The 11,301-nt window shown below is 38.1% G+C and overlaps 1 protein-coding gene across 2 annotated transcripts in view; it reads right to left on the minus strand.

The window, feature by feature from the left end:
• The window catches only part of LOC149947758 (uncharacterized), a 43,718-nt gene extending 40,992 nt beyond the window's left edge, over positions 1-2,726 (minus strand). The window contains exon 1 of one of the 2 annotated variants that reach the window (XM_090172333.1): positions 2,250-2,726. In XM_090172333.1, coding sequence (XP_090028459.1) covers positions 2,250-2,252 — 3 coding nt within the window. In that variant the 5' untranslated portion in view covers positions 2,253-2,726. The remainder of the gene's footprint in view (positions 1-2,249) is intronic. The other variant, XM_090172332.1, reaches the window with a different exon arrangement.
• Between the last annotated feature and the right edge of the window lie 8,575 nt (positions 2,727-11,301).

Consider the following 11,301-nt stretch of genomic DNA (forward strand, 5'->3'; position numbering starts at 1 on the left):
TATAAAAAGAAACTTATTCGAGTAAACATTTCGGCAATTTGGTAATTTAGTAAAACGAGTTGGCAAAAGTGCTCCCCACCCAAAAAAGAAGCATCAACTTCATTACAGCCCTGACTGGAGAATCGGTGTAGCCGTGGGCGAATAGACCCATCAGGGAACCTACCCTTTAAGGGGGAGGCTTCGACGTTAGATTTATTAACTTCCTCTACGTCATCATTTCCGTCAGCAACCCAAGATCCCCCCCCGCCAAGAAAGGGGGATAGAAACGGGACGATTTGATTGAGTAGGAGCATACTGTTCTCAGTGTCGAAATAACACTATTGGGGGCCCTGTGCAAAGTGGAATTTGGGGCCCCTAAAAATTAAGACCTTACATTTTGATTACATTTAATAATTATATTAAAAAAAGGAATAAAACATTTATTTCGGAGACAGGGGCCCCTGTGCCATCGCACACTTGGCATATGCCTTAATACGGCCCCCTTTCCATAAAAACTTGCTGAGGTTAACGGTAATAGTGAGTGTAGCGTGCCTTGAAGGGCTTGCCACCACCTTCCTACGAAATTTAACCCTGCCACAGTGGCGTAGCTAGGGGGCGGGCGGTCCGCCCCGGGTACCACCCGTTTGGGCGTGTTTTGGGGGTGACACCCGACCGTGAAAAAATAAAAACTTACACAAACTTGAGACTAGTAAGTAGCAAAGCATGATATCCGCCCCGGGTGTCACCCCGTGCTAGCTACGCCCCTGCCCTGCCACCGGTAATTGACTTAGGCCTGTATGGTTCCTCGGGTAATTACTATTTAGCGAGTCCAAGTCGGAAAAAGTGTCACACTTTGTATTGTTAAATTACTTATGGTCGTAATGTTACCATCGCTTCGTACTGGTACCGTATGTAACATATTATCTAATAGGTTTGTCTCTGTGTTGTACATTCCCATATAAATAAATTCAATGAGACCTTGTTTCACACGGAACATACAATTAAAGGACTGTAAATGAAAAATTGCTATATTCCGGGTGCTATGGAAAACGCGAGGGAAAAGGTTACCATGGAAACCAAAATATCGGGTTGTCAAGGCACGAGCGAAGAATTCTAATTATTCCCAAAATCCGTTTCCCATCTTTAAAATGATGGTCCCGATTATCGTCACCGAGTTGGAAGTGACGTAAATTACGTCATTACCCACCGAGCAAGGTTTTCAATCAAGAAAAATAGCCGTATGACATACTTAAGAGTGATTAGGTTACTTATGGTGGCGCGTGAATAGAGAGTAGGCGCAGGGGCGTCATTTCGAAGGGCGTCATCCCAGAATTGCCTAACGCTGATGCCTTCATTTCATCATGGAAACATTTTTTTTGGCAGTTGCTCAAATTGAAACTCTTCAAATTCGAGGAGAAAGCAAATATTCGAGTATGGAACAGAAACCAAGTTTCATTCGGATCCAAATATAATATATTAAATATCGTAAATATTTTCGCCAACACGTTAATTAAAATGCGTCAAATATTTCGGTAAAAAATATCATATTTTTTAATGTATTTAAATTGGCAATTTACAATTTAGGCGATAGTCCTAAAACGCGTACGGTTGTTGCTATGGCGGGTTTTTCGCTTACACTCGAAAGGTACAACTAAAATGAAAAAGTCGAATTTAACGACGGCTATTGTGCCGAGAGAAATAAAGGACGCGTTAGATTACGAAAGGGCCTTGGTTCGTGGCAAACGACTCCGATAGCGCCAATGTTCTTGAACATCCTCATTTCGAAACACTATCGGCAGCAACAGGCAGCCACCGCCCCCTTTCCCCAAAACGCCCGCGTCTACACCCTTCTCGCCCCCCCCCCCTTCCCTCCACGCACACACACTCGAAAATATTACTCGTCCCCCCCCCTCCCTGACATCCATTCTTAATTTATCGTCGGCTAACCTCGGGAGGAAACGACACCTATTTTCGACACCCCCTTATCAACGCTGACTTGACAAAACGAATTAATCTGGTGGAAATCTGTCGAAAACGGACCCTATTTGGAGCCTTGACCACCTCCGTCAACGCGTTTTTATCATTTATTACGTTATCGATTAAACATTATCCAGGGACGGGTAGCTCGTCCAACCTGTTTTCGCGACGCCCTAGGGCCATACCGCGATATCATCCCGGGAAATTACCCGCGCTTTCAAAATTAATTAGGAATATCTAACCCCCTCCCTCCCACCCCAGAAAAAAAGGGAAAGCGGATTATTAACACTTACCATTAATCTTAATCTTCAATCTTCTTTTCGTTATCCCACTGAGGTAGTACGAATCGACGCAAACGTCCACTAGAAGCGGCAAAATGGTAGAATTTCCAACGTAATTAAAAAAGAAGCTACAACGTTACTATTGGAACCGAGAAAAGTGCGCCTTTTCTAGACGCGTTTCGCTTTTCGTACGCGACGCGTTCTTCTTTCGAATTTAAATTTTGGTACGAACGTTTGAAGCACTCCTTTACGAAGAAGTAATTTATAACGAAAACGTCGATATACGAACGTTTACGTAACATTTCATCCGCGTTCGGAATAGCGACTAATAAAGCGAGCGTATTCGTAGAATCGAGGCTAGGCGCCGAGGCTTAACGAAAGGAAAAGTATCGTAGCAGAAGAAGGCGTTGTCAGCGCGCGGCCTTCGGATGGTTCTTCCGCTGCCGGAAAAACAGCAAACCGCGATCCTCCGATGTCATCGCGCTGAGCCGTCAATATAAAAACTACACAATACGCGCGTAATGTATAAAATGGGTTTCGTTCCGATATAAGCCCGAAGCTTGAAACACTTCCTTCGGCCTTGGGAGAGATTTCGGTTTGCAGGGGGGGGGACATTGAGAAGAGAAGGGGCCGTGTTATTCGAACCGGAGCCGACAGCCCGCGTCTACTCCACGCAACAAGCCGTGGCTCAACAGATGACGATGGTTTTCCCCTTCATTATGCCGCGGGCCCGGCGTTGGGGTTCGCGGGGCCCGACGAGGAAAGGGAACAGTTGGGGGACCATAGTGGTAACCTATGAACAATGGTAATTTGTTTCAAATTGGCCAAAACTTTAGGTTTCAAAATCATGCGAAATCGAATTTAAATTGATTAATCCAATGTATACGTATTTTTGTAGCCGGGGGCCAATAACACCCAAATAAATCCGACAAAACCTGCCAAATTTCAAAATAAATCCGACAAACTAATTTCAAAATAAAGCCGACAAAACCTCCCAAATTTATAAAATAAAGCCAACCAAACCTCCCTAATTTCAAAATAAAGCCGACAAAACCTCCCAAATTTATAAAATAAAGCCAACCAAACCTCCCTAATTTCAAAATAAAGCCGACAAAACCTCCCAAATTTATAAAATAAAGCCAACCAAACCTCCCTAATTTCCAAATAAAGTCGACAAAACATCCCAAATTTAAAATAAAGCCCACAAAACCTTTCAAATTTCAAAATAAAGCTCGCATATCTTTCCAAATTTAAAATTAAAGCCAACGAAACCTTCCAAATTTCAAAATAAAGCCCACAAATGTTTCCAATTTTATAATAAAAACCGACAAAACCTCCCAAATTAAAAAATAAAGTACTAATTAGAAATATACGTGAAAGGGAGTGTAACATTAAAAGAGAAAGTTATAGTTCCTTTACCACATGCGCCCCCCCCCCCCGAAACGTATGGTCGTACGTACAAATATTGTTATTTTTTTACTTTTTCTCAATGGTGTGCCCCCTCCCCCCCCCCCGAAACAAAATCCTGGCTACGCCACTGAGGGTGGTGGCAAGCCCTTCATACCACGCGAGCCAACAGCTCCGTATACTCACTAGTAACTAAAGATAATACTGAATGCTTCCTCGCTAAGCCTTTTTGGTCGTTCTAGCATTAAAGGGTTAGCGGCATTCGGTGGACAGGTGCGAGGCAATGGTCGCTCCGAAAGGGAAACCGAATCATAGGCGATTTAACCTCCTAGCCTTGAACGTCTACGTGTAGTCTATTACGCCTAACAGCCGTTCCCGTTTCCGTTCAGAGTCGTGTTTATGTAATGTAGGAATGAAGGGGCGCATTGAATCAGTTTGCTGGTTAAACAAAAGTATGGCCGATGACACAGTACGGGAATTCTTTGTTCAGCTGGGTACATTGAGATAAACCTTCGCAACTGATCATCCTTCTTCTCGTTAGCCTCGTTTCATCAAGTCCGCATTTCAGAGGTCAGTTTGACCTTCTAAAAAAGCTCGACAAAAATATTTTTTGCCAGATGATTGCGGTTCCGTGCCTCATTAAGCTCAAACGGATATGGCCACTAGCAGGTGTTGTACATCGTCATGCACTTATATTATTCTATTATATTGGGGGGGGGGGGGGGTGTATCATTCCTCTTTTAATATTATTTTGTTATATTGGGGGCGGCAAAATATCATTTTAATTTTACAATATTCTATTTTATTGGGGGCGACAAAATATCATTTCTCTGTTATTCTATTATATTGGGGGCGCCGAAATATCATTTCTCTTTTGTATTATTTTATTATATTGGGGGCGCCAAAATATAATTTTAATTTTATATTATTCTATTATATTGGGGGCGGCAAAATATCATTTTAATTTTATATTATTCTATTATATTGGGGGCGCCAAAATATCATTTTAATTTTATATTATTCTATTATATTGGTAGCCCCAAAATATCATTTTTCTTTTATATTATTCTATTATATTGGGGGCGCCAAAATATCATTTTAATTTTATATTATTCTATTATATTGGTAGCCCCAAAATATCATTTTTCTTTTATATTATTCTATTATATTGGGGGCGGCAAAATATCATTTTTCTTTTATATTATTCTATTATATTGGGGGCGGCAAAATATCATTTTAATTTTATATTATTATATTTTATTGGGGGCGCCAAAATATCATTTCTCTATTGTATTACTTTATTATATTGGGGGCGCCAAAATATCATTTTAATTTTATATTATTCTATTATATTGGGGGCGCCAAAATATCATATCTCTTTTGAATTATTTTATCATATTGGGGGCGCCAAAATATCATTTTAATTTTATATTATTCTATTATATTGGGGGCGCCAAATATCGTTTCTCTTTTATATTATTTTGTTATTTAAAAATTGAGTCTTTAATGAAAAGGTCTCATGGATAATAAAAACTTTTTATTAATAAATTGGTCTACCTAGTTGGGTCACAAATAAGTTAAATTCATAAACCTATGTCATTAAAATAACAATTTGTAGGATTAAACATTTCTACGTTAAGTATTTACGAAATATTATCATTCTGCGAAATACTTCGAAAGCAATTTTGATGAATTGATCGATAGGACAATACGTTGAAATGTGACGCAACCGGGGCTGTCTCGTTCAACAATGGCCTATATACTGCGCTAGAAATCAAATTTACGTGAAATTAAAAGCTTACCCGTACAAGGGTAGTCTAGCCTTCGACCGTAGTAGCGAATAAGGTTCCTTTCTAACGTAGCATTAAAAGTAACGTAACGCTAAAGTATGACACTGAACGATTTTGTCGGAAATATATCGATCATTAAAACAAAAGTCATGTAAGTGAAAAAAAGTTTTTGAGGTGTATATCTATTGTAATAATAATTAAATAATTAAAATATGCTATAATGAAGGTTCAATCAATGGAAAAACCCTCCGAGATTCTTAATTATCTTAAATCTCGACTTCTATCACTTTTGCTTTCAGATCACGCATTATCAACAAAAACGTCTGCGTCATGAAAATAGTATTGTTACACTTATTCTTTTAGCTTATGATAGCAGTTAGGTCATTCTTTTACCAACGGGACAGCTGATATATATCGTTCCGATGACGACCTTGTTGGAATAACTGTTTCTATTTCCAAAAAAAATGTAAAACATCCTGTTTTTAATAGCAGTGTTAGAATTTGATGTGGATCATCGTTCTATGCTTTTTTCTTGCCAGTATTTGGCGGGCGTTACCCCTTCACCTTTGGAATTAACCTCTTTCTCATCCCTTTGGAAAATGTTACTTATTCTTCCCCCCAGGCGGCGGTGGCGGCGCCGAGTGTACGCTGTAGCTGTTATCATTTGTGTGTAAAGCACTGGCTTGTTTTTCTTCGGGTTAGTCAACCGTATCGAGACATTTCTTCTAAAAATATATTTATATAAAAGTACAGTCCGTCGTTGTCTGTAGCCTCCGCAGCCTACTAATATCACACGCAGTGACATGGACCGAAATTTTGAATTATAGAATTCCGTGTATATACAGGTTGTTTCAAAAGGTTATGCAAAAATTTGAAGGAGTTGTAGGGCGTAAGTTGAGAAGTATGCCTGTTTTTCCCCCATTTCCTAAGATGGGTTAAAAGAGCGGAAGAGAGCTTCAAAGTGTGGCCTACTAGCCCTTGTAAGTAGGCTGCAACAAGCGCAAAAGCAAGCAACAAGGACTTTAAATACTGTTTAAGTTACCTTTTTACGCTGTGGTTACTTAGATTTGTTTAAAAAGTCCTTTTTTAGCTATTACACGAACCCAAACCTTAATGTTCGCGTTTCCCTGCTGCTTGGTTTTGCGATTGTTGCAGCCTACTTCCAGGGGCTAGTAGGCCACACTTTGAAGTGCTCACTATTTTAACTCATCGTAGGAAAATGGGGAAAAACAGGCATACTTCTCAACTCACCCCCTACAACTCCTTCAAATTTTTGCATCACCTTTTAAACACCCTGTATATAAGCATTTATATGTAAAATATGGAACCTCCTCTTACTCACGTTTTCCGGTATCTATTCGGTTACGAATTCAATATTATTCGGAAGAAAATATTGATATTAAACTGGTGTCGAATAAATGAGGATATATCGTGCAGAGATATTTAAGCTAGTATAGCTTTTGGCCATACATGGCCCCCTGTGCACCCCGCGACTACACCACTGAGATGAGGGGAGGGCGTATTTTAGGGCAGGGTTCAAACTCCACCCGCAATGAGATCCTTTGTACGTCCTTGGACTATAGCCTACCTGGACTTTCCAAAAGGACCTCAGATTTGATAAAATGGGACTGTATTACATAAGTAAACCAAATCAAATTTAAAAATTAAGAAATACGCAATTAAAATACCGTAAGAAAATCAACATTTAAGGCTAATTTGCGTATCTTTAAGTCAATAATTAGTCTTAATATTAATGCGACTGCGAAATTTGTAGCCTGTCTTTAAAAATTACTTAATTGTAATAGTAAAAGTAACACTATCCAATTTAAATCAAATGTACAGTCATTCCGTTAATTTGTAGAATTTGACTGTAGCTTTCAACGAATAATTAATTTGGAAATTCAGAGTGCTATTGTATTTTTGAATTAAATATAAGTAGGAATGGTACTCAACCCTAACTATTATTAAGATTCATATGGTTCATACTTATTTTGAATTGTCGTCTGCTATAATATTTCCTGGATGAAATTTAGAAATTAGGTTTAGCCTGTCAAAATTATTTAATCAGCTAGGCTAATACCAAGGCACCACCTTACAGTGGCGTAGCCAGATATTCGTCAAGGGGGGGGGGTCGATGTAAGTGAATGTTAAGAGGGGGTCGAGATGGGGGTGGAAATTTAGCACAGTCAAAAGTAGGCCCAATTGGGGGTCAGGACCCAGAATCCTCCCCCCTCTTGTCTACGCAACTGCCACCTTAGGCCCAAGTCATCTAGCGACTTTTAATGAATTAATTCAGGTGGCCGGGTTACAATGCGTAGGAGGGTGGTGGAAAGCCCTTCATGCCACGTGAGACAACAGCTCCCTACACTCACTATGTCTGCTACATGAGCTCGTGGCACCGAGAAAAACGTTTTTAATTTTTATCATTTTAGCCTAATATTCCGCCTATCTATCGGAAACCAGATATTTCGGCTTAACGGAAGTCTCGCGTATTTTAGACACTAGACGGCTCTGTGTTAACTATGCAAATCAGTTTGGTTGTAAATCTCGTTAATTGTCATACTTATTGTTATTATGTTACTTATGGTATTATTCATTTTTCGGAACTCCCTCTGTTTCACGTCTCTAATCTCGAATACCCTTTTTCGTGGACGCTTGTTTTCCAAATGAAGTTTTCCTCGTGGTCGTAACTTCCCGCAGCAATTAGCCATAAACGCCCTCGAATTACCGCACCACGTACTGGACCTTTCTTTACAATTTGTAGAAGGAAAACTTTGAAATTCTAAAAGTCCGTTTTTAGCGCCAAGAGGGAGGATTTTGAAAGAACTCTATCTTTAGGACGGTCGGGGACTCGCCTTCGACCTTTGCGCTTCGTATTATTATTAAATTAAATAGCCGCCCTTTTAGACACGAGGAAAAGGTTTTCTCGAAGAGGTAGGCCCCGGAGGCCAGCGTGGAATTCGTGTTTTTAAAAAATAATATTCATTTTCATTACGAAAAATATAACCTCAATATTACGTCATTTTTTTTTTGTTAAATTTATTTTTTACAGTGCCGTGAATATCAGCGCGCAAAAGATTATTAAAAATATGCTCTTCGTGACCAGAAGGGGCCCCCAAAGTAAGTTCCCCGACGGGCCCCGGAGGCCCTTTTGTAATGCCACTGTTGCCTTACAAATTTAATTCCTAAATAATTTTTGTATCGAATATGCTTTTACTTTTACTATTTTTGTTGGGAATAGAATCAATTTAACCAAATATCTGAATTTATTGATTTTTATACAATTTATGGCTCTTTCATTGTATAATTGATGGATATTTTACTTTTATCAGTTAGCTAATCTTGAATTAAATGAAATTTGAATGCATTTTAATTACTATTTAATATTTTAGTTTGCTCAGACTTTCTATATGTATAAAGAACCTATTTTTAGCCATTTTTATTAACCCATTGAAATACATTTGTGTGATATAAATCAATGATTTAAAAAAATCATTTGATTTAAAGCTTGATTTTAATCATGATTTAAATTAATTTGATTTAAACCAGCCCACCCTGAGTATCACCCTTTATTAATCTGAATTCAGTGGCGGCGCCAGGAATTTTCGCGAGGGTAGGCAAACCAAATAAATGCGCCCCCGACCCGGGACACCCTTTTCTCAACGAAATGCTTCAATAAAATAAAGTAGTGATGTACATGATGAACAAAAAAGTTCTAACAACAGTAAAACGAGTCCAAATATAACAGAACTGGTTTTATTTACTAGGAGATACCTCAAAAATTTCTAAATACATTATCGACAATTGTTTCATTGTTATTTATAAATAATTTTATCTCTTGGGACAATTTTAAGACCCTTTCTAGATCAATTTGGGGCCCCTTATAGGGTGATTTTGGGGCCCCTCAAAATTTTAAGGTAGGCAGTGGCGCCACTGTCTGAATTCATTGTAAACCAGATTTCAGATGCATCATAGTTATCAAGTTCACACATTTCTACGGATTTTTCCCTTTAGAAATTTTGTTCATCTTTTATTTTATCGTATATCGTATTTTATTTTATAAAATAAACACAGTTGGTACTAAACTTATGAGTCAGATTTAACTGAATCTGTCCAGAAGAATTAATAGCGGATCAGGCGCAGAGAAACGTATTGGATAAAGGGGTGTACATTTTGAATATTGAATTTGGCGACCCCTTAAACGTTATGAAAAATAATCTTTTGGCTACCATTACCAATAGGTGATTATGAAAAATATCGGTGGTCACGTGATTTGGTTAAGTACTACCAAGTTGAAAGTATCAAAATTGGCCCTTATTGTAAATTCGTCTGGCTAGTTGGGCAAGGGTTAGCGAGATTTCTATTATTTCATTGTTCAATCGAAAGGTTTTTTCGTTTTTCGTTTTGAGAGAAGTTTGCAAAGTCGTTAAATTAAGGTAATTGATTTATTAAATGAAATATTTTTAAATTCTATCCAAATAGATTTTAATTCATTTTCAGGAATAATGGAAACATGTATGTAAATATAACCTTGTGTCTTCTATTAAAATTGGGCTTGTTTCTTTATCAATACTTGGTCTAGAACTATAAGAAATAAAAAAAATATATAATAAATTTGTTAACTTTATGTATTTTTAATAATTTTAGAAAAATACTAACTTTTCAAACAATCAATCCATGGTTGGTGCTTTTTACTAAACGCGGACGACCGCGGGCCTCGGTAGGTGCAGACGAATTTAAGCAGCCGACACTTTGTCAAAAAATAACCAACTCCCGTGAGCCTCTGCGCGCAATTCTTTTTCATAATCACCTATTTGAAAAGGGTTCCTATGCCAATGCGGCAGATCCAGGCCCGTAACCAGCCGCCAAAACTCGGGGGCGTTAAAATCTTTTTGGGGGGCGCCAATGCCTTGATAATAAAAATCGTAATTTTTAACTCCCACTCCTGAAATTAGTAAACATACCGAAATAGCCTTTATCTTGTTATTTTTTATATTATGAATTTCTACCTCATTAAAGATACAGGTAACCGATGTTATATGATATTAGTTGGTAGTTGAGTCGGTTGGGGATTCTCCAGTTCTCATTTGGGGCTCTGAGCATCCCCCTGGCGCCCCCCTCCCATATACGAGCCTGGACAGATCAGTTCAGATTGATTACTTGGGACAATGAATCAGATACAATTTGATAAGGTTGCTTGATAAGGGGAATATAAAAGATTAACCTAACTTATTATTTTCAGATATCTGAGAAATATGGTGTCGCGAACGGGCTCTCTTTACATTGATTCAAAGACGAAGCAATTCATAAGGACTTAGAAACTCTTCGTTTATACAACTCGAAACTCCCGTCTTCACCTAATATTATACACTTATATATCGGTTTCTTATCATTTGTTTATCTTACGTTGATAAGAAGAATAGACGAAATTTGGATATTTACAATACTATTTTTATCCGCAACATATGGCCTGAATAACCTAATCAAAGGTTGGCATTGGAAAGAGGGGGTAGTATTTTGAACAACTGATTATTGATTTTTGTAAAACAGTCGGTGAGTATTCCTAAGTTGTCGATGATTTCCAGTGATTACTCAAACATTTTCGATGATTTCCGTTGATTATTTTAAGTTAATTCCCGTGATTACCTATGATTTGTACACCTGATTACTTAAGTGACTACCCCCTCGCATTGGAAGCATCATAAAGATTTTGGAGACACAGTTTAAATAAAACCTTATTTTTATTTTTATGGAACGTAATGTTGAGAGCTGCGGAAGAAACATGTTTATGTTTATGGATTATCTCTTTTAAATTTTCGTCGACCGAGTATTGAATACGAGGACATGGTTTCTAAAAAAACTGGAAT

Source organism: Leiobunum rupestre, chromosome 4 (genome assembly GCF_980474605.1).
Source record: "Leiobunum rupestre chromosome 4, qqLeiRupe1.1.hap1, whole genome shotgun sequence".
NCBI lineage: Eukaryota > Metazoa > Arthropoda > Arachnida > Opiliones > Sclerosomatidae > Leiobunum > Leiobunum rupestre.